This window comes from Molothrus ater, chromosome Z (assembly GCF_012460135.2).
Source record: "Molothrus ater isolate BHLD 08-10-18 breed brown headed cowbird chromosome Z, BPBGC_Mater_1.1, whole genome shotgun sequence".
Lineage (NCBI taxonomy): Eukaryota > Metazoa > Chordata > Aves > Passeriformes > Icteridae > Molothrus > Molothrus ater.
The window spans coordinates 68,388,530-68,413,786 of NC_050511.2; the positions used below are offsets into that span (position 1 = coordinate 68,388,530).

General features: G+C 38.8%; 1 protein-coding gene across 3 annotated transcripts in view; it reads right to left on the minus strand.

Annotated features, from left to right (window-relative positions):
- Positions 1-25,257, minus strand: part of XRCC4 (X-ray repair cross complementing 4) — a 144,139-nt gene that overhangs the window by 102,277 nt on the left and 16,605 nt on the right. For all 3 annotated transcript variants that reach the window (XM_054518013.1, XM_036404039.2, XM_036404040.2), the window contains one exon: positions 24,763-24,950. In XM_054518013.1, the coding sequence (XP_054373988.1) occupies positions 24,763-24,950 (188 nt within the window). The remainder of the gene's footprint in view (positions 1-24,762; positions 24,951-25,257) is intronic.

The window sequence follows — 25,257 nt, forward strand, 5'->3', positions numbered from 1 at the left end:
GTAGGTTCTTTTATGACGAGGATAAAACAAGTACTTGCATGGTCTGAGCTGTCCTCAGGCAAGCAGTTATCTGCACTTTGCTAAATATAACTTCACTGGGGTCCTTGGCAGCCTCCTGCACTGCATGCTCACCCACAGACCTGCAAAAACCTGGCCCCAAATAACATCTAAAACCATCCCTGCCTGAGGAAACAGGAGAGACCCACCACCATTTCTGAAGCCCCAAAACTGATCACTAAACTTGCTTCCCACCAGAGGAACACAAATATTTCCTTGGGGACGTGCAAGGAAAATGCTCCTATGAGCAAATCCCACCTTGTGCACGCAAAGCCCACGGAAACACACGAGGGGAATTTTGAAGAGAAACCATTCCACGCTCCGGGACAGCTGGTTTAAACACATGAGATGTGATTATTTATCCTGGGATGTAAGCTGGGGGAAAGTGGTGCTTTCAAGCCCCCCCAGCAGCTGAACTGCTGTGACGCTGGCACAGTGTGAAACAGCCCAGGCTGGGAAGCAGAACTGTGCTAGTGACTGCACCAGCCCACACAAACAGGAGCCAGAGATGAACCAGAGCAACAGCACAGCACACTGGAATAGGCTCTTTGCTGCCAAAACCCCAAAGTATAGGAACTCATAAAAAAAAAAAAAAACCCAAAACAACAGGAGATACCCCTATGCTGCGCCTGACTTGCAGAATTAAGAATATTATTCCATGTTTTGCAAGACCAGAGTCCTGCAGCCAGTAGCCAACACCACTCAGACCAACCTCAGAGCTCACTGGATTTTTTTGGCATGTTAACATTTAAACAATCATTAAAACAAATAAAAGTTAAGTAAGGATGCTCAACACTGCTAAATAATTTCTTTTCCCTTACTTTGAGCCATTGGAAAGTGGTGATGGTAATCACAGCAAATGTTGCTTGAAAATAGTACCAAGGAAGAAAAGAAAATAGGTAACTCTTATGCAAATTTCTGTTAACATTATTTATGTCAGAGCACACTGAAACTTGCAAAAGCAGCATGTTTATAGTCTCTACATTTTGCTTGTATCTACTGGAGTGTAGCAATTCAAATATGCTGGAAATTAAAACAAAAATGAGGCCATACTAACTGAATGTGGGGATGAAATTTCCAAGAAGCAAAAGAGATCTGATAATAATTTCATCACCTTTATGTGTTGAAATCCAGCAGAAACACAGCCTTCCACAGCAGATGCAAGAACCTCCATTGTTAAGCCTTTAAAAATACATTGGAAATATTTGGGTCTTCAAAATCCAGAAGTTTAACTTTAAAAATAAGTGTAATTCATCCACCATCTGCCCAACCCAACTTCCAGCAAGTTGGGGTTCCTCAGAGATAGTGAGTGGACTAACCCAAAAATGCAAAATTCCTACACCAAGAACTGCAGATCAGCTACTTCCAAAACACATGGAATGCAGAAGGGTGTTAAAAAGTTACTAGAAACTGCATAAAAGTGCAAAATGGACGTTGGCTCTCCAAGTTTTCACAGTCTTAGCAGAGAGGTTGTATCTCACACATCTGAGAACTTACATCTGGAGGATCATAAGGAAAAACAAGACAAAACCAGCAAATTAATCTATTTCACCTCTCTCTAAATAAATTTGAGCAGAATCTTATGAGATAGGAGGTGTCTTATCAGATATCTCAAGAACCAACACTGGTGTGCATAGAATCATCTACTGTGTGCAGAATTAAGTAGCTACAGCTGCAGCAATCATGATTTCTCTTTCTTAAACCTGAAGTTAGAGGTGGTTTACTACAAAATATCACAGTCATGACCACCTGTGTCATGTCTGAATGAGATTCAGAGAGCCCCTTCCAGAAAAGAAGATGTACCACCAAGTGAATAAACCCTCTGTGGCTCGAGAGATTACATAGTATAAGAAACATGCCCAGGAAATCAAGCTTCTGTTTTCATCTAAATAAAATCTCAGGAATTAATTGATATCATACCTTCATACAAATTTCCTGGATTAATAATTTAGGAAAGTAGTCTACAACAATAATTAACTGATCTCTTACTTTCATATAAATTTCACAGATTAGCAATTAGGGGAGCATTCTATACAAATAATAGGACTGCAGCTAAAACTGTGCAATTGCAAAACTGTTTTTAGGGACATTGTTCTCTTTCCCCCACACATAGTGAGGCAGATCTCACCAATGGAGAACAAAACACTTTTGTCATACCCTTCCCAAGAGGAAAGACAGCTCTCTGCAGAGCTGCAAGATAATTCACGTCAAAATGAGGAGGAATCCTAACTACTATGAAAACAAATACTGTATTTCAAAACCCACTGGGAGGAGCCCATTGTGCAAGAGGTCAGGATACTTAGTGCTCCTCTACTTCAGTTCATTAATTGTAGCTAAGGATGGATTTATTTATAAATATAAGTTGTCTATCATGCCATGATTATTGCCTCTCTTCTCTAAAGCAGTAACATAAGTCTTATACACAAGTTTCCTTTTCCTTTCCACTGGTTCTCAAGTTAAAAAATAGCAACTGAAAAGCAAAATCCAAACAGGATGACCCCTCTCACTTTTCTCCTTGATAAATTGGGAGCAACATTTAAATATAACATTCTATTTAAATAAGCTGTAAGTAAAACAAACAATAACACAAATCAACTGTGATGACTGACTTGTCCAGCAAGCAGCCACTTCCTGGCAGAAAAGCTGGGAAGTTGCAGTGTTGGAGGAGTACATGAAACAATCCCTTCTAGCATGAGAACTTCTGCCCAGTGAAAAATAAAACACTTCTGAGTTCACGGGAAGACTTTCTCCATCTGCAATTTTAAACTGGGTTCATACTATTTCAGACAAAGAGCACTTGGACTGGTGATGCCTGGAGACCTGAAAGGTGGAATCTCACTGGGTAATCAGCAGCAGTTCACTCTGTTCTGAACAGTGAGGGCTCCTTCCACGGACCCTTGGGGTGAAATCAGATGTTGGATGGATTGTGGAGGCCTGGAGCTCAGCACGAGAAAAACAAGGAGCTGCTGGAGCAGATCCAGAGGAAGCCATGGAGCTGCTCCAGGGTTGGAGCTCCTCTGCTCTGGAGGAAAGCTGGGAGGGCTGGGGGTGCTCACCTGGGGAAGGGAAGGCTCCAGGGAGAGCCCAGAGCCCCTGCCAGGGCCTGAAGGGGCTGCAGCAAAGGTGGACACAGACAATTGCCAAGGGCTGCAGGGACAGCAGCCAGGCAATGGCTGCCAGTGCCAGAGGGCAGGGCTGGCTGGGATCTTGGCAATGAGGAATTGTTCCCTGGCAGGGTGGGCAGGCCCTGGCACAGGGTGCCCAGAGCAGCTGGGGCTGCCCCTGCATCCCTGGCAGTGCCCAAGGCCAGGCTGCACACTGGGACACTGGGAGGTGTCCCTGCCATGGCAGGGGCGGCACTTTAGGGTGAGCTTCAGGGTCCCTTCCAGCCAAAACCATTCCACAGTTTCATGACTTTAAAGTGATTCAATGAAGTAGTAAAAACTGTAGAAAACCAATGATACAAAAAACTCAGAGCAATTTAATCCCCCAGAGTGATGAAACATTAACATATTCTGGCCCTACTCAACTTGTAAGAATGTAAGGGGAATACAATTTTCTAGCATTATTATTTTCAGCCATGGCAACACCGTGATTTCAGGAAACGTATCTTAAAGCTCTTCGAACACTATGTGATAATTATTCCATCATCACACCAAGGTTCTCTGCCACTCTCTCATCCTGGAGAATGCTGAGGCAACAAACCCTTCCACCCCAAAACCAACAAAAATGAACTCAAAACAAAACCAAAACAAACCAAAACAACAAAAAAAAAAAAACCTCACCAAACAAGCAGCAAAAAAAAAAAGAAAAAAAAACCCAAAAAAACACCAAGAAAACCAACCAACCAAAAAAAACCAAAAAAAAACCCCAAACCCCAAAAACCCCCACACATCAAAAAAAAAAAACCAACAAAAAAACCAAAAGAAACAAACAAAAACCCCCCAAAAAGAAACAAAAACCCCTACAAACAAACAAATAAAAACCAGCCCAACAAACAAACAAACAAACAAAAAAAACCCAAATAAACAATTAATGCAAGTTTGTTTACCATTAATCATCTTCCAGAGCATAACGGGTTTAGAGTTCCATTTTCCACAGCCCGAACCAGTTGGTGGTTTTGATAGAATCAGCCCTCTTTCAGAACAAATGCGTGTTTACAAAGACTTACAATAATATGCCAGCCATGGAAGAGTTTTTGATGTCAAGGACTCCATTATATGTTTGGGTGGAAGTTCAACAACAGCTGCTCCAGATTTAATGAAGGTAGTACTCAAGGGACCGACATTTCCTGGATTTATTTATGGGAGCTTACAGAAAATGTTCAATATGTACCAAAATATACATTGTTCAGAGGCTTTCATGCTTGAGAGTGAAACTCTCAATGTTTGATTCATAATGGCTATTTCACAAGGGCTTGCAGGAAATAAAGCTGTTTATTTTAACTGCATACAGCAAAAATGTTAGAAAAGAAAGATTTATGTTCTCTAGTGACAGTGAATGTTTTGGGTTAATTTGTCATGGTTACCATGGACAGAAAATAAAGGAATACTATTCAAGCACTACTCCAATTCAAGCACTACTCCAATTCATAGACAACTTAAAGTATCAGCAAATACTCAGGTCCTGTGGGCTCTCTTTTTAATCATTCATGTAAGCTTACAGCACCTTTTAAATACAGTGTAACTACCTGTGCAAGCCCAGCATTTTACCTTTATTCTTCTTTCCCCTTAACAGAGCTTTTTTTTCATATTTCCTATTAATGGAAAATAAAAAATAAACTTGTGAATTAAAAAAAAAAAATTAACTGATCTCTAATTATGTCAAGGTGGTTTCCACTCCAGCTTAGGGTTTCTATTCTTGTTTGACTGCAATGTGACAATTTCTTTAAAACAATCAAAAAATGTGTTTACTCTTTTCACTTGCATATTGTCCAACCAAAAGACTATGAAGAAACAGATGAAAAACTATGCATCTATGTTAATTGAAAGGCCGGGGAAATTAGTAGTATGAGGAGAATTTTGATAAAGATGAACACTAGAAATTTGATTACAGCGTATCTTCTGTAAATGGAAATAAAATGCAAATTTAAAAACTCTTCTGCATTTTACCTTTTCTTTACTTTGAATAGTCCAATGTCTGTATTGGCCAATGCTTTGAAAAGCAGAACCACTGCCTACAGGTTCACACCTAGTCTGTGGAAATTTTAGCTTTTCACTGTTTTGTCTTTGTTTTCCTGAATTTGTGCCCAGACAATGGTCTGGTCACACACTGACAGTGGTTATTGTGTTTTCTTGCACTGCTCCAGCTATTAGGGTGTTAACTGGTAAAATGACAGAGCAGAAATTAATGTCAGAGCATTACAAATGCATTTTGTCTGCCTGTTGAAATACTTCATTTTCAGCATCATCACACCTATCCCAAAACCTTTTCCTCTTGTATTCTGAGCTGCCAACTCCGTCTTCAGCAAAAACAAAACAGAAAACAGCAAATGACAAATTTCAGCACGATTTCGGTGGGTTTAAATATCTTGCAACAGATAAAACTCTCATCCTTCAGCTATTTCTTAGGCCTCACAAAGCATTAGAAAACTCAAATACCCTTCTCCAAGTGTGAGCTCCATTGTGTCTTTTTGCTACAAATCACTTTCACTGGGAACTGAGACACAAAAATGAGGAGTTTGCCTTCTGTTTCTCTTTCCACTATTCCACTGTTTTTCTCCCTTCCTTCAAAACTCAACTCATTTTGCCACAGACTATTTCCTTTCTATCCATTTTTCACCAAGTTTTTTTTATCAGTACAGATGAATGTCCAATGTTGAGAGTAGTTCTTTTAACTCAGATTACTTGTCTGAAGCATTGTTCAAATTGAAGCCACTTGACTGTTTTTCAAGAAAAATGAACAGAGAAACAGAATTTAATAACAAAATAAGTGTAGTTGTCAACTTCTGTTTGTTCTTTTCTAACACCTGCAGAAGTGACAATACACAAGAACAAATCTATTTCAACCTGAAGCTAAGCAGGTTTTTGCAGTATACAGCTGAGTGATAAATCAGTTATTTACACCATTTCCTTTCCAGAGCTATAGAAATCATGATTATTTAACTTAAAAGTTTAGTCTCCTGAGTGCAGATGGCCCACAATTTACAGGCCTTCAAATTTTCCTCCAATAACACAAAATTGGATTAGACAATCTCAGCCGCTGCTGAAAAGGGATATTAACAAAGCACAGCATCCACTTCTCCTTGCCTTTGGCTAATGAGCACTTCTCCAGCCATTACTCACATTCTCCACAGGCTGGACTCAGAAGTCCTCAACCTCTTTTCTTAAGGATTTGTCATTAAGGTTTGTCCTTTCTAATTTAAACATTTCAAACTGTTGTCATTCAGAAAGAAATGTAAAGGAAGGAGTCAGTAATGGCAGTAGGAGAACAAATATTTGTTTGCTTTTGTCAAGTTAAACTCCAACTCTAATGACCCATACAAAAGAAATCATAAGATTTTTCATTGTCCCAAAGTCATAATATGGTTAAAATATATTAACTCTTATCTTTTGTTCCATAGGGTTTTTGATATTTTTAAGCTTTTAAACCATGCATATTTAAGTGTTTCCCCTAATGTTCACAATGGGGACTGCCAAAACTTGAGTGAAAGCCAAAATTCTGATTCAGCTAGGCAACTGTGGTAGGTTACAAATAAAGAATAATTTTTTAAAAATCAGTAAAATGCATCCACTTAGCCTTCAAATCTTATATATTACTGTTTAGTTTGGATGTTTCCCATACCAGTACTTCTTTTTCTTTAAGACATGACATAAAGGGGTCTAGATGCTACTGATATGTATAGAAATTCCATGCAAAAAAAAGTGAAATGCAATTAAAATTATATTTGATGAAAATACAGGAAGTAGTCTATAACCTTAAGGAAGTGAAGCCCTACATTTAGCATTATTTTTCATAGTTTTCTCCTTCACTGTAGCATTTAATTTCAGAACAATTTTCCCTGCCAAAAATCATATGCTAGTCCAGTAAAGCTAAATTCTTCCCCTCACTCCCTAGAACAGCCTGAAACCTATTTGTCATGTATAATAATCCAGTTACCAACATCAGAAAGCTCATCCTAAGTCCATTAATTGCCTTTCAATCACAATATGGTGGCACTGAGCAGCTTTAATCCAATTTGTAGATAACATCGGCAAAAAAAAAAATTAATTAATTTTTCCTCAATATTCCTGCTCAGCCTGCATTATTCTCTGCATTTAGTAGGGCTGAATGAAAAGTGAGAGCTATTAACAGCTTTCTTTTTAGTAGCAATTAGCTAATTAATGTCCTTCTATGGGGCTGGCTGCTGTCACCACCCGCTCCAGCTCTGACTCAGGTCACCAGGCAGCGCCGGTGAATCACTGGATTTGTAAAAGTGGAACTTTTATGATGCAGCTGAGACCTTCCCCTCAGCTTCTTCTGCCCCTCCCAGTGGGCCAGCTCCTCCCTGACAGGCAGAATCACTCTTCTCAGAAATTACCTCCTGCCCAGCAGGGTTGTGGGAGAAGCCTCAGCAAGTCCAGACTTGCGATTATTCAGAAGGCATCTGTTATTTTTACCTCACCTTTCCATCTGCCTACAGACACTGAGATTGTTCTCCTTGCAGGGCTGAGCTGGAAAACAACTGTTAACTTAAAATTCCAGGTACCTGTAAAAAAAAACATCAACTTTTCAATCTCAACCAGCACACCTGAAGTGAGGTCAGGGGATGTGCATTTCTGTTAGCAAGCCATGCACAGCCACCACTCTGATGTTTCTCCTTACCAAAATGGTGCTCCTGTGAGTGGGGTTTTTTTGGTTGCTGTCTCAAAACTGATGCAAATACACAATACTTCCATTGTTCACTCACAACTAGCAATTTCTTTATATTGGAGCCGTTATTTACAGCAGTCAGGTTTCAGGAGTTACACCCCATTTCAGCCCCACTGAGGCTCAGAGCACAGTCCTGTCTCTGTGGTTCTCCAGTCGAGCCAAGAAAGAAATAAAATGTAAGTTTATATGAGCCTTAGTACCAGAGTCAAAAGAAACTTCTTTCAAGGGAAGACTGGAAGTTTTATTCACTCAGACTGCCAACCTGAAACTGGAGGGCAAGGCCTTAAAGCAATTCCAACCTGGACCAACTACATAAAGATTTTTAATATTTAAAACAGTTGCCTTCCCACAGGTCATAAGATTGTGCACTTCTCATACAATTCAGGAGAGAGAAAACAGTCTGGGTACAGAGCTGAGACTACTTTTTAATTAATTCAGTGGCCTAATACTCCTAAATTAACTGCATGCCTACAGCAAGGGGCCCAGGAGGGCTACCACATCTGGGACTTTATTAGGATCATGGAATATCCTGAGATTGATGATTCTGATGGGTCCCTTACAAGTCCAGGTTCTGGCCCTGCACAGGACAGCCCCAACAATCCCACCCTGTGCCTGGGAGTGCTGAGGAACCATACCTGACACCTACAGCACAGGGCTGTCACAGGTGTTGCTGTGTTTTTATTCACAAATAAATAAAGCTGGTGCAGATACAACCCAAGGAGCAGCCAAGTTTTTTCTCTTCATTATCCAGATCAGCAGGAACAGACCCATGAAGGTTAATGAACATAGCAAGGATATTACCAATTTGAAACCAATTTTAAAATGTTACATTTAACCTTTTAATCAACTTATGTGGCCTTTTTTGAAGGAACAAAAGAGAAGTGAAGTGAATACACACGTTCACTTCTCTTTTTGAGAAGCAAACGTAATTTTTACCTTATAAAACAAGGTGCCAACAAAATTATCATGAAATTATATTGATCTAGTAGTCTTGATTTCATGATAGAATCCAACACGTTACAAACTTAAGTGTGCTCATCTATGTAATATCTTCCTTAGTAACCAATGGACTGTCTTCGTGATACAAATATTTTTGCTTTTCAGATTCAGAAGAGGAAATGGATCAGTCTCAGCTGTCTAAAGATTTGCTAGAAGACTTAAAAATACTGAGGAAATTATTTTAAAGATTGGCACAGAGTATTTCCAAAGCAGTCTGCATTAGACCACTACAGTAACTGCAACCCACCAACGCGAGTTCTGAAAGACGCTTCCAAAAACGAATGAGATACAATAAAAGTGATGGCCTGCAACCAGGGCAGAACAGAAGCCCTTCATAACTCAGGAACTTGGTGAAAAGAGCAGTGCTGCAAGCTTTTCCAGCATATTGTCCAGTGGGTGAGTAACCAGCAGGAACCACCCTGTCCTGGACCGGCGCTGCCTCCTCGCCTGTCAGCTCAGGCTCCACAGCAGCTCCAAAATCCACTGCTGAGGTACAGAGGCAGGGACTAAAGACTGAGCTTAACTCCTTTTGTTTGCTTGTTTGTGAACCTGGAGTGAGGTCTGGAGGGGGGGAAAAAAAAATGAACAAAAATGAAACAAGACACCATTCTCTGTTCGGTTTCTAAGACCATCAGAGCCAACCTCGTGCTGTGTTTTTCTTGAATTATGCAATCATCCTAAATATTCACACAATATTTCTTAGCTTTATTAAAATATAAATTTGTAGGGATAAAAAGCAGGCTGAGAACAACTTATACAGATACTGAGTGTTGCTACAATGTGGTGATAACACTCTGCAGAAGATAATCTTGTTAAATGAACTAACTGCTCGCACACTGTGAATTTAAGGGAGATTGTCTCTTTTTTCACTTGTTTATTGTCTGGTTTCCACAGCAATACACTGCCTGTTTGTTTTGAACATGACATGGAGAGCACATTTGTTCAAGTCACTATTTTCTCAGCTTTATACTGTATGTGCACTGATGGTCCTGGGCCAAAGGAGACACAGCACTCCGAATGCACAAAACCCGAAAGGATCCAAAATGAACTTAGGCCAATCCCAGTTTTAGAGCACCAAAATGTCAAGCTACAGCTGTTCTGCCTTAATGAACTGCCCAGCTTAACCCAGTCCTTCTCCTCATCTCCCCCTGAGAGAGGCTGATGACCCTGTGTCAGTTTATCTCACCAAATGTACATATCTCACCCAGAGGTTTCCTGCTTTATGTTCTTCTTTTCTCACCTCCACCTCCAGCCTCCACACAGGCACAAACCACTTCACAGAAAAAAAAAATGTTTCACACCATTTTACAACCCCACAACTATACTTATTCATTCACAGAACTGCCACCACCAAGAGTTTACAGAGAGAAAACAGTAATTTGCTTTTCCCAGTCTCAAAAAGCACTACATTCAAGACATTAAACGTATCCATTTCACTTCCAGTGTCTAAATTCTGACCTTTGCTCAAGTCTCTCCAATATGGAAAATTGCTGGCAAAAGCTGCAAGCCCAAACTCCCCTCAAACCCTTTCAAAAGGGCTCCTCTGAAGAAACTTTAAAATATTTCTCCAATTTCCAACAACTCTTTCTGCTAAATTCTAAGGTTCTGAGGTTGCTCTCATATTCTTGTTTTAAGAGATCACATCTTTTGACTCACTTTTGTTGTAAGAAACAAGAAACTGCCTGGTTTCCTCATGATAACCATTTCCACCACTTGGAAAATGCACTCAAACACTTTTTTTTTGCTCTCCATCTCAAAGTGATGTCTCATTTCTTCACTCTGCAGATGATAAGGCCAAACACAGATGTATGAGTCAAGAGCCACATCACTGCCCTGGCACTTCTGAAAATCTTTGGTTTCTGATACAACTTCCATTCCTGGATTTTATTCTGCCTTACCTAATTCACCAAAATGGGGGAATGAAATGCAGAACTTGCATGGCAGATTCTCATTTCAGAGCAATGATCAAGACAAAGATTAACACAAGATATAAAAATTAATGTGGGAATTCACTGACATTTTATTCTCTGAACACATGAAAACACAGCAGTGGATACCTCAAGGACACAACATGCAGGGATGAAATCCTCAGATTTCATGGAGACTTTCTATCTACAGTAGACATGAAACATACCACATATATTTTAGGCTTGAACAACAAGTACAGATGTAAGAACCACAGCAATTACTTATTTCACTGAGTCTCAAATCCTCAGACATTTCAATGGAAGTAATTAAATCCAGCTTTTGTGTAGAATATGGAAACCTCTGCAACACTACCTCAAAAAATCTACTGTGATATTCTTCATCCACAGATGCAATCTTTTTTTTTTTTTTCACTTTTAGGTCAGTCTAAGCAATCCTGACATTCTCTTCTTTGGACATGAGTAACTATAGGGATGTAAGCCTTGATCCTGTCCTGCAGAGGGATTTTTTTTGTAAAGGAAATTTACCAGCCAGAATTACATTTTCATTCTGTAATCCCTTTAGTATTTTAGCAGACTTGCCTATTACTTTAATTCCAGACTGACTACAGCACAGGCAGCTTCAGATTTCAACACCAACAAGTGGGATAGGATACCCACTGCATGCTGACAGAACAGTAGCACATTTTCAAGTCTTCCTTAACTTCCCATGGATTTAGCATTAAAACCAGACTTGAGCAAGCCAGAAATCGGTTCAGCCAATTCTTTTTGCTCTCTTGGACACCATTTATTTGAGGAGAATGGTAATTTAAATGTTTTCATCTATGTAATATCTTCCCTAGTAACTAATGGATTGTCTTTGTGACACACAAATATTTTTGCTTCTCAGATTCAGAGGAGAAATACTAATGGAACATCTTGGTCTGCTCTGAAGTGATGGCAAATTTTTCAGCATTATTCAGAAACCCAGTAAGCCTAACAAGAATATAAGCCTAGCACAATTCACAGGATGTTTTTTCAAAAAGAAAGAATTTATTCTCTTAATTTTATCAGTTGCAGGTTTTTTTCATTATATTATTCTCATTATCTTTTGTAAACTCTTTTTTATATCTAGTCTTTTGTACTTTGACACTCCCACTTAAGCAGGAAAAGCCTCATTTAAATGTGCTTTCTTAAGCAAGAAACAGTGAGACTTTTGATCCTTTAAATGCTTTAAATCTTGTTGATATAGATCTATGTACTTGATTCAACCATCTGTATGGTCTTTATTACCTTTTCTAAAGGCAAGGCAGCATAAAGCAAATTAATCAAACAAGAATCAATCACCCTTTACATCTGTGTATAGGAAATCCACCATAATCTGCACAGAGAGAACACACAGCTAAAGAAACTAAATCAAAGATATTGGCTTTGCTATTAAAAAAAAAACCAAAAAAAACCCCAAAAAAACAACCAAACCTCAAGCCTACATTCCCATTATTAACTCGCAGCATTATTAATTACATCTCATGTTTCTGTAATATTTTAATACCTCACTTCAGGGCAGCCATGAAGGATTTTCATAACTTCCAGAGTGATGGGAAGGCAGATATGAGGCTAGCTCTGAACTCCAAAAACTCCCATGCAGCAGCCCAGGCTGCTGCCAAAAGACCACAGATGGATGCCATATGAGATGCTGAAGGGGAGCCATGGAAGTTCTTTGCTTACAATGTACTCGTGCAGTTCCAAGGTGTAACAGGCACCAAAGTCAGTGTTTTAGCCGTTTTAATCTTCATCTTGATAATTGTATAGCTGTGCTCAGCAATAAGCTTCAGGGAAGGGACTCAAAAAAGCAAGGTGACAGAAAATTAAAGTGAAAACATTGCAAAAAAGATGGATATTACAAACAGACCATGAGAGATGGAATCAGTTTTGAGATTTTTTTTTAGCTGATTTTTTGTGCTAACAGAATTTAGTGCAAAATTGTAATTATGTTTTTCTTTACAAATCCAGACACTGATTTTATCACAGTGACTTTTTTTTTTTTTAAAGGAAAGGAACAGGCTTTCACTTCTGTTCAGAATGAAGTCTCCAAGTTACAAGCTATCTGTGAATTAAGTCCTTTTGTCATTTGATAATCAAGAACTGTCTGCAGAGAGAGCCCAGAAACAGCTTCTCTAATTCTCCTAAATTGCATATGACTAATCCAGGGGAGTGGGATGGAAAAGGGGGATGGAAATCTGCATGGGCTGAGTCACCGTGAAGGCACAGTAAAGAATGACTGCTGTTCAAGTCCAAAGCTATTGAGACATAAATTGGCTGACCTAGTAGCCAGTTTTTGAGGCTTAGCACAAATATGAGAAGTGAGCCCTCCCTTGACATCTCACACTTCCCCTTTCAACAAATGAAATCTCTGAGTTGCACTGAGAAATAATTTTCAACTTACGAGGACGTCACATAGCTGAAATGATCAAAATTTAGAAGCTTCGAACTGAAAAGCTGCTGCTTCAGCTGTGTTTGATTGTTTGCTCCAACAGGATCCAGCTAATGGACTGAACAATAAATAGTATGTCTGAAACCCAAACTCACTTGTAATTGTGTTTGACAAATAAGTTAAAAGTTCCAGGTTCTTTTTCTTGGCTATCTGTTGTACTGCTGACTTAAGTGCTGCACATCACTCTCTCTCAGCAGTGAGAACTTCCTCGTGTAACACTTGGAAAAGGTAAAACAACAAAAAAGTCAGGCTGAAATTCTTCAGAGAAGACGTACACGAAACCTCCCTGAGCCTGAGAAGGCCAACAGGCAGACAGATCAGCTTTTAAAGTCACCACAGAGAGGGGACTATGAAAAACTGTTTCAGCAAAAACAACCAGCATTTTCATAGTGTTAATCCCAGTGGAACTTCCAGAGAAAAAAAAAGATGTTTTGACAGAAGTGTCCAAACTGAAATACCTACAACAGCACAACTACAAAACTATCTAGTGTCCATGCCATTGCCTGCAACTGCTGCCTTCCCCACCAATTACAAGAGTGCACACAGTAAAATAAAAGAATCTTATGACCTAAAATGCTCTGAAACAATCATTTGAAGGCTTTATCTACAGAATGTTTTAAAATTAGCTTCCATGCCCATGGGAAAGACCTGATGGAAACTCAAGATCTTGCCTATCTTGCATAGGTGTCAAGTTGATAATGAATGGAAAATTTAGGACCTGCTAAACAGCTGGGCATCTACTGCAACCAGAAGATAATCCTTGGAAAACAAACACTGAAGGAAACCAGATCCTATCTCTCAAACAACCGTCCTTAGCCCATGGCTATGGACACTCACTCTTCTTCACTGAGGACAGCAGCTGGGACCTGTAGCAGGATAAGCTCTCAATTAAATGCCCAACTTCAGGGCAAACCAAGAGTCCATTCAGACATCACTTGGGATGTCCTTAATTACTGGAAAAAGAAAAAAACAAAAGCCCTATGGGGCTCAACAATGTCTTAGCTACAACTTCAGGTTTTATTGGCACTTTCTTTTTCTGAAGTAAAAATGCATGTTCACTTCTCAAAAGGCACGTTCCTTCAACAAAGGCCACGTAAGTCAATTAACAGGTTAAATGTACTTTTTCAGAACTTGCTGTAAGTTTCCAGTGGGTTTCTGTAGAAATACCAGAACATTTCAGCTAATAAGGTCATTGTGCAATCCAAGCTGTGTTAATGTAAGAGACAGGGTTAGTTCCTAAACTACCCAAATTCTGTAGCTTTGGTGTTAGCAGCTATTTGTCAGCAATAACCCGTTTTTGAGTATTACCCAAAAGCTTTAACAAATACAGTCTCCATCTTGCCACACAGTACTCAGAAAACAGTAATTACACAACACTCATGACAGATTCAAGCAAATACCACAGACTGCCACCACATATATGTTACCACTGCACTATAAATTTACTTTTCTGAATTCAAAGGAACACAAAAAAAAAAGGTTTCACACATTTTCCCCTGCATTTCCCACAGCACATCCCAACGTTCAAAAACCAATTTCAGAATATTTTTTTTCCTTAGCTGCTGTTTTAGCCTTAGAGCAAAATACAGATTTCCTTTTCAAATCAATGCACACTCCCCTAATCTAAGGCTACAGAGAGCTCAGTATAGCCCAAAGAACCTGAGGTTGCCATCATATACCAATAAGTTGTAACATTTCATATCTAATTTTAAAAAGAGTGCCTATGATAAAGACCACTCTCCCCTGATTGCCATTTTCTCTTCCAAAGCACTAAAACAATAAGGCACAAAGGGTTTTTGTCACCCACCAGACTATTGAAGCATTAACAGCTTTATGGAGAAACCCATATGAATTTTTCAACAAAAATTACTGCATTTCTTTTACCATATGGAAATATATTTCTTTCCAATGTCATGGTCTGGATCAGGTTTAAAGTTGCAGCTGAAAGGAAAACACTCCTGTGTCATGGAATTGATGTTATTTTCCTAAACCATGTGACCTGACATGTAGGGACTTTAATTTCTTTTTTAATTAAAGTAGCTGCCATTTGTTGAATGACATCATTTTCCATGCTAAAGTACATAAAATACCCAGTTTTGTAACTGTCACTGAGCAAAACCTGCAGAGTCACTCACACACCATGAAATACAAGAGTTTCTTCAGGTAAAAGCAACAGAGAACTGAAAATTAATTGACTAAAATCCAAGACTGGCAGATAATTGAGAAATGTTTCACTGCACCCAGTTTTGATGAATCGAGACCAAGTATGTCAGATGTGGTAAATGAAACAAAAAGCAGTCAACAGAATTTCGTTGACCTCTGAATTAGACGTGCAATCACAGAGAGAGCCTCGCTACAAAATTATGGTGTCATGAAATTTTAACCTATGAAAGACAGACAGACACGTCACTGACTCAGTTTTAAGCTTCTCTTTTTCAATACGGAAACTCTAACACGCCTGAAGGAGCAGAGAAACTCTGAGTTTAGATAGATAGATTTTGTCCAAATCTAGCTTAAAGCCTTAAAATTGCAATTAAAAAGATGTAAAGATTAAATTTAAAATATAAAAGTTTTTTATAAGAAAAAAATTGGTTTGAGAAGGAAGAAAAGTCCAAGGTGGTTGTCTCACCAGGTCTAGGGATACTGGGATTAACTAGACGAACTTTGTCAAGCACTACAGCACTGTCAGAAGAGACATTTCCTCCTACCACACTACTGATTTTCATAGGAAAAAGAAACCACAAGCAAACCCACAACAAAACATTAGGCTATCAGGAGAAGACAAGTTATTGTTGAAGCAAAACACCTTTAATAATTGCCATTAAAAATTCACAAGAAGTTAACAGAAGTTGTCTATAAGGTCCATATCAGCTCTAATTATTCTATTATTTTGCAAGAAATGGAAAGGTTAAAATTGAGTGTATATTTATGAATATATATCATTATACACATATGATTCATATGTAAATCATTCAAATATCATGACCATCATCTCTGAACACACACATTCTCAGAACACTGCCTGGCACACTTCACCTGGCTCTTGCCAGGGGAATTAACACCACCTCAAACACATTTGCATTCTTTAAGAGCTCTTTTAGTACCCAGCAAAAAGAACCAGCAAGAAGTTACAGGAGCTTTAACACAATGAAGAAATTGTTCAGAAAAGTATGTGGAACAAAAAGCTCATGCTTTTGTAATATGAAGAAAGGAGCACAACAGATGTGAAATAGTTTAGTGGATGTTTCTGTTTAGACAGACCTGGAAAATGGAGTCTCCTAACAAATAAAAGATAGCAGGCAATTCCTACAGGCTTAACAATTCTCCACGACTGCTCTTGATTTGTTATTATTATCACAAAGCTCTTTAAACAACTTGGGACTCTGAATAATATACACAGAAGTGTGAGAGATTATGGATACAGGTACTAATTCCAGAGAAGTGGCACCCTCTGGAAGCTTGTTACCCCGAGCTGACGTGGTGGGGTTGGGCAGAATGCACGTGTAACTCTAATTTTGGCATCCTGCTGATTATGTACACTGCTCCCGCTAGCCTCTCCACGATAGTGGTCTTGATTAAAGAGCATTGTTCAGGAAGGGGAGCACATGCATTTGCAGATGGCATAAACATGCTGCAGTGACTAAACAATGTTTGATGAGCACATGCAGCCCTGGCAGAGCACCAGCTTGTGTTCTGCAAGCCTTGCCTGACAAACTTGAGATAAAACACACAGCTCAGCCACGAGGGGCAGAGGCAGCAGCTCCCCACTACCAGGCCTGAAAACAGTTGGTAACAGAGGTGTGTGAGTAGATGTCACACTCCTCAGTTTTAGGTATTAGCCTGTCCCACAGAAATGAAACCCAAAATTAGGTATCTGCTGTCTTTCATCTCGTGTTTGGGTTTTTCAGTTGGGGAGTGCTCAGTTTTTACTAGAGCCGGATCAATAAAAAGACTGTTTTATTATCTTATTCTCTCCACATTTTATCTGTCCTGATTATTTCCCACAAATGAAGACCCTCAGTGACAGTGAATAAGGTCAGTCTTATCCTCTGTAAGTTTACATCTTGGCATTCAACAAAGAAAATAGTTGTTTTAGAGAAATTGATTTAAAAAAGTTCTGGAGGACCACATTCAAAAAGGAAAAAAATTAAAGGACTGGTATCTGCATGTTCTTTTCCACAGAAAGAATGTCCTTTTTGCAGTCATGCGGGTTTTATCCCCAGATTACATCACTGAAAAAAGAACTGCTAAACTGTAATTATGTCATGTACCTACTAGAGATAACAGCCCCCCTTCCACTGGTTAGCACAGCACTTCTGCTACCACATGTCCACATAAGGGCCCTATTAAAATCCCCTTCCCAAACATCTTTAGTGATTTACCCACGGCCTGCAAGGACTTTTGGGAACAAAACATCTTGGTTATGTAGTTTACAGGCTTTTAAAGCTAGCACACCCACATAAGAGCAGGCTGGTTATTTCTCTGATCTCTTGAAGAGACAACTCATATTTAGTTAGTTACAGTCAGGGAAAACATGGGGGTTTGCCCCTCATCACAGCTAACCAAACCTTCAGGTGGCCTCAGAAACATAACAGTTTTCTTGCATACAAATCAGTGCATATAAAACCAAAATAAATACTGTATATGTTAATGTAGTCCTTATTTGAATTCCTCAGTTTCGACCCATGTCCTGGGCAATGTCTCACTAGTATTAAATGAGATGAAACCTACACTGCTCAGTGTATTTCAGTCCACCAAGTCAGTAACACTGGTAAAACCAAAACTGCGGCGGTGAATGGCTGATTTAGAAAATCCCAGCAGGTCACAGGACTACAATTTTAACTCCTTTGTGAGCCCAGGGAAGTAAAAGATGACAGCAAATTCTTCTGTTTTCAATTATTAGCAAAGAAAACCTCACCAAAACTGGAAGTAAAACAGTGCTTGTGAAGGCCAGACAAGTTCAGTTTTTCTTAACTGTGTATCTTCCCCACATCACCTCAGGCTTAGACCTCTCACTTAAATCAGAACTTGCTAATCAGCAGCTCAAGTTAGTCTCTAAAAGCTACATTAGATAAATCCTTCTCTTTTTGGTTGTTTTTTTTGTTGTTGTTTTTTTTTTTTTTTGGGGGGGGGTTTTTTTTTCCCTTTCCTGAGAGCGATTCAGCTGAGAGGAGAAGAAAATGGACTCAGGATAGACTGAAAGGGTACTGTCAGGTTTATTCCAACTAAATAGCAAAATTCATCCCTGATGTTCCTGGGATGGATTATCTATATAGAACAACAAATTCTCATTCCAGCTGGAACTGAACACGTACAAAACACAACTGCAAGGCAACAAGTTCAGTGTAAATTAATGGAAATAAATCTCCCATTGTTTTGCAAGATGTACAGCCATCAATTAAATGAGCAAAGAACTGGTATTAAAAAAAACTTGCCTGCTTCCAAATCCCAGTTTTTGGCACCTCTGCAGCCCCTAAGAGTATTGACAATGTTCTGTTACAAATCTGTGTTAAGGTAATAACCTATAGGTATTATTCCCACACTGAAAAGACAATGTGTTTTTATGAACGGAACAAAAAACAGTACCTCAAACTCTTAAAAAACCCCAAAGCTTAGGACTTATCTGAGAAAAACACACGCAGAAAGACTAGATTTTGGGTTCCAAAAATAAGAAGAACACCAGTTACACTTTGTACCCAACAAAGCAGTTGACATCTAATTTTTAATTAAATGTCAGGCATTATTTGCAGAGGTACCTGAGAGAAGCAAGAAAAGAGAATGAAACAAATAATCTTCTATGAAAGAGCTTTTTCCTGGAATGATACTACCCAGAAACCTACTCTAGAAATTGTGTGATGTACCTGCCTTTCTAGGAAACATATTTTTTGCAAGAGAACCACATTTTCCACCGAGACTAACATATTTCAGAACAATTCTAATTGAATCTTCTACTCATCAGCTCCAAATCCATATGCAATCTGGCGTTTAAATTTTAAAACTCAAAGATGCTTTGGCTTTGTCCTCATGATAAAAAAAACACTCATTCCACATATTGACATGTAACAGGCAGTAATTAGCACTTTGTCAGATCCTATGGGCAGGTACAACACCTCACAGGGTTTTTAGGTTTTTTAAACTTACCAAACTTAGTATGGTAAGTTTACCATATTAAACTTACGGCAGTGCTGTTCCACCAGAAAAAGAGCTGATCTTGCTGTCCTGAGTGGACACAGAAATTAGGGACTTCTCTTCAGTGTTAAAAGAAAATGTCATTTTTCTCTGTGTCTACTAATACAGACTGAGTTCAGAGTGGAAACCAAAGATGTGTATTTTAAATCACTGCAGCACAAGGAAAGAAATCAACAGGAAGCGTAACACTTTCCTCCCTGCACGTTCTGCAGCTCTCTTATTTCTTCATCTCCTCACCCCACAATATTTCCATATTTGTCACTTTGTAAAAAATGCAGGACATCCTGAATTTGCCCTTTTCTTACATTTCAAGACATTTTCTGTAACTGCAGCAGAAGTAATAGAGGTGTTGAAGTTGCTCTGAGAGGGTTTAAACGTATTTAAACGTTCAATATTTTATACTGCTATTTTAGTGAACCCAAGAGTTAACATGAGGTTGAGAGCTCTCCTGTGCCTTTGCAGGTAGAAAGATGAATGCTTCCTCTGGAGCTGTGAGAGGTGAGAGAGTTTCTGAAGAGAAACCACTGGTGAGATTCTAGCTGGTTTCCAGGCCCTGGCTGCTGCTCATCCTCACAGCAAATACAGGACTGGGGTCTTGCAGTGGAGGTTTAGAGCCCACACACAGTAATCTCTTTTCCAGAGCACCTACTGCCCTCTGTAATTTGTGTTTGGGAAACTAAAGCTTGCCAATATGCCATGATTTAAAGATTTCTTCCTCCTAAAAGGAAAGCATTTGCAAATGAAAGCAAGCCTTGATGTCCACACAGGGATTTGAAATGCTCAGCAGGTATTCCAAAAAGGGAAAATCTGAAAAACTCGAGAGGAGAGGAAGGGAGGGGAGACGACACAATAACACTAAGAGGGAGAAAGAATAACTGACAATTTTTCTTGTACAAATCCAAATCTGTTATTTTATGAACACATTAAGTATACTTGATATATGTTTAGGCTCTCATTCTACTCAAGAAATACAAAGATGCCCTTTATAGTGTAATTTATAGTGCACCTTAAAGTACCTAAATGACAATTTTTGTCCAATTGGATAGTTCTAGTGAAATAAACAGATCCTAACAGGTTGAGAAAAAATGAAGAGAATTTATACATCACAGTGTTTGATTCTTCCTTTTTCAACAATACCAGTTTTAAAGGGATAAATTGCCAGTATTTTAAATTAATTTCTCCAAACTACTGCTTATCAGAAGCAGCAATCAAATACATAATCTAATAGCTAAGCAAGGAAAATAGCAGAGCTTAATTAATTCACCAGGACTTCTGTCACGCCTTGTACAGATACACCTTGTAGGTAATTGTACACCTACTAATATGGTAGGGAATCACTTTCAGAAATTGTTTTTCTTACCTCAAGGCTACAGAAATGATGCACTGCATTTCCAGTGTACCTGAAATACCTGAAGGAACACCCGAGGTGAGATGGGGAAAATCATGTGGCACTCAGAATTCTGAGATTACTAACAAGATAACACTTAATGTTTCTATTACATAAGGCACATTAGAAGCCAGCTATTTCTAAAACGGGCTTCCAAGAAATCCATTCAAGTGTCCACTCTCAGGTCCTGAAGTACACAGACATTAAGTGATATAAGTGATATGAGAGTCATTACTTTCACACTGACCCAGGGATTAATCATTTCATCTTCCTCTCTCCTCAGCTGGTGGAATTGCCTGGGAAACAACCTGAACTCTCAGTGACCTTTGCTAACCAAACAACACATCCTCAGTGGTTTGGAGCAGAGTAACTACTCAGACCTTGAACCAAGATCGTTTGGACAGCACAAAGAGCTCTACCAACTGCATTTCTCTCAGTTAGCATGCTGTGAAAAGTTTTGGTTAGCACAAGCTTCTCCAGCCTTCTTTTCAACTTTTAGTAAACTTATAATGAACTCACAGGCCCGACCAGGGAAAAGCAGCCACAGGAAATGGGAGAGACAAATAACAGCATCTCTTCCATCATCCTCATTAGCAACAGTGCTGCATCTAAGGTGGAATTTGTTAAGCTCTTACCCTCCCTGTTTACAAACTTAAGCAAAAGGCAAGGCAAAAAAAAAACCCAGAGCCTGTCACATTACTGTAAAAAAAGAGACTGCTAGCACTCAAATAATTGTTTATCAAAGGCTATTTAGTCAATTTAATTGCCAGCCCCGAAGAAAAGAAAAAAAAGAAAGAGCTTGCCGGATTTCCATTATTTATTACATGTGGAGTGACTCGCTGAAGCACTTGGAAAGATTTACTTCCCAGTGGTCACCTACTTAGATCAAGCACTAAATCACTGCCTCTGTGGCTGGTGTTTGTTTAGGTGGCAGCAGTTGAGCTGGACCAGCCTCCCCGGCCCCTCGCCAGGGTCTCCGTGTGTGTGGCCCGTCCGGGGCTGCAGCTGGATCCGCACACAATTCCCACTGTGCTCCACAGACATTGTTATTCCAGGGTCCTTCCCGACACCCCAGGCACCCCAGACACGGGTCCCAAAGGCAGAGCCACCTGCCCTGAGGGAGGTAAATCACAAACACGCCAGGATTTTCACCCGATGCGTCGGAATTCTCACAAAAACACATCGGGATTTTCACCGAACCCATCGGGATTTTCACCAAGGGAGTGGGGATTTTTAAAGGCACAACTTCTTTAGTCTCAGCTGCACTTCCTGAGGCACAGCCAGAACCAGAGCTTCTAAAGCTCAGACATCATTATCTCTCCCAACCAACATTTCAAGATAAATAAGTAGTAAACCCCTTATGAACATTCCTTAAGATAAATTATTTTTCTTATTCTCTTACTTCTAAGAATTGCAGGCAGCCAGGGCGCTACAAAACAAACATGTTACACAGTGCTCCCTCTAAATCAGACAGGAATTCTTCATGACTTGGGGAAGTTTTCCATCCATTCAAAACCGAAACCATCCCCACTCATCCCTTACATAAACCTTACATACACATCATTGTCATATACTGATGATTATATACACTTTTTAAATTATATGAAGATACAGGTTTGGTTTCATTCCATCAAAGCAGCGCAGGAGTAGGTGTAATATCCTTTTACAGTTCATGGAAGGAACCTATTGGCTCATTAACTGAACAACAGGTGAATCAAACACCTTGTTAAGTCATCAAATGTACTACACTGGCAATACACATAATTACAATGCATTTTTCATTCCAGTCCCTTTCAAAACAAGGGGGACAATGGGGCTGCCACCAATTCCTCCAGAAAACACCTGGGCAGTAAAACAAACTTCCCTATCAGAAAGCATTTCCCGGTAATATGCCTATGTTTTCCTTTGCTTAACATCACCCCACTATTTTTATTTGCACTCCTACAGACCACCCAACACAGTTTTGGCACATAATTAGACTTTATGGAGGCAGAGCTTTAGCAAGATGCTACAAAGAAGGTAAAACCTATTTCAAATGCCACAGTTTGGTACAGCCATGAAAACAATAAATCAGGATCCAGCTCAGAGATTTGCCAGTCATTAGTCCCACGTGGGATGGAGAACTATGACAGAGCTCACCTCTGGAAGTTACTGGGCACAGGTGACTGCTGGTGATCAGGTTCATGTTCTAGGCAGGTCCCATTAAAAATAATTAAAATAATCAAATTTGTGTGTATAAGCATGCATATATCTCTAAAAAACAAGGCAAGGCATGTTGCTGATTTTCTAAGACTACAAAGTTTATTCTCAGGCACCCATATACCAATTTCATGAAAAGATTTTGCAGCAACTTTTACTTATATGGATTAATAAGCATTTTATAGCGCAAAGTGTAACAATACATTTCAGAAGTTTTTCTTTTTTTACTAAAAACTGTTAATTATTAAACTGATAATAGAAAAGCACAGAGTTTAAGTCATGTTTAAACTGCAGAGTAGTTTCTCTAGGCTTCCTCTGCACTAAATTTACATTTAGCTGTATATCAGCCCTCTGTATGTACAGAGCCCAGGAAGATTAATTTCCTATTGTGGTGCTGAAAGAGAGCAATCTCAAATACTTCCACAATGAGTTTGCAAAATGTTTGGAACATATTCTATTACAAACCTGAAAGCTACTTCTAATACCTAATTCTATTATTTAATTCCACATAATTGCTTAGAAAATTTTATTTGTAGGCATTAGATTAGAATGGAAGGGAAAAGAAAAGAAAGGTGCATTTTCACCCAAGACATCCTATCTATCTAAAAACATTCTTTCAACACCCAAATTTAAAGCATATATAGGAATCAAAGTTCTTTATATTTTCAATTTCTTTGGCCAGGTTATTATTTTACCAAATTGACATAAAGTTGTTTTCATATATGTTAAATTTCTCATTAATCGATGGAAACATGTATTAGGTGACCCCACAAACACAAGGATGTTTTCACTTAATAAAAATACAGAATGCATTTAATCCGGCCCGTATTTAGAACATGCGTGACACAGAGCAGAAACAAAAGAAAAGGGTTCTTAACCTTACTGCTCTCAATTTCTGAGTACAGTTTGGTCCTAAACTTTCAACATCTTTGTGAACAATCAAACAGCTCACAAGGTTTAGGGTCAGTATGGCCTTGGGTGAAGTCACAGAAATACTTATAATGCAGACTGGTAGACTTACATGCCCTAACTTTTGGCTCCTCAAGACCCAAAATCAGCTGAAAATTCCTATACTGCACAAGAAAAGGGACATGTAAAAGAATAAAAAAAAAAAAAAAAAAGAAGTACAAACTGGGATATTCAGCTTAAGAGTTAGCTTCTTCTTCTTCAGAAAAGTTTTAACACAGCAAAGCACAACCTGAAATATCCAGAAGTGTCTACAGATACAGATAATACTGGTTTCTTTCCTGTTTTAAGAGGGTCCTTTCCTTTGCAGCCAAGCAAGCAGCATGGAACCACTTATCCATTTCCAATGTAATGCAACAATTTCAGCCTTAACTTCCAAAATATCTAAAGTAGTTGAAAAGTTAAATTTTAAAACTATGTTTTAGCGTTTGAAAATAATCTTGCCTAAATTTTTTTTTTTCTAATTTAGATGAGTAGTATGGAGAGAGGATAAAGAAACAAGGAAAACAAAAGTGCACAGGAGGCTACAACTTGAAAAGGGCAGCATCCACCCCAAACCACTCACTTTCTTTCGAGCTTGGCCCATGCAAGAGCTCACAACACTCATTCAATCTGGAGTGAGTATCACACATCTGATTTTAAAGACCATAACAAAATACAAAAATGTATTTCATTCTCATGGTTTAACAGTTAAATTTAAACGTTTATCTACTTACAGAGCCATCTTTCAGGTTCCTTTCATAAGAAAAGTGACAGGCCTTATTCTGCTCATCTCTCGAAATCACAAAGTTGTATTTGCCAGCTGACTCTTCTCCAGCTATCAGTGCTTTCCTCAGCTCTTCCACATATTTTTCTCTGTCCATTTCTATGTCAGCAGCCTCCCTAGAAATGTCTGATTCAGACACTACCAGAAGAAGACACGTGAGGAATAAATATCCATATGTGTGGGAACAAGTATGTGCATTACACATTACATACGAAGCATCTATTAATATACATTTATATATATAAAATACTGCATTTATATATTTGCTATATATATACATAGTGCAAGACATATATATCTTAAAGTATATATTTATATATATATAATTAAGAAAAAAATATATATATATATGTATATACAGACACACACTGACTAGATGAACTTTAAGTTCCATTCCAACCCAAGGCATTCTGTAATTCTGTGATTCCATGGAATATTAGGAGAT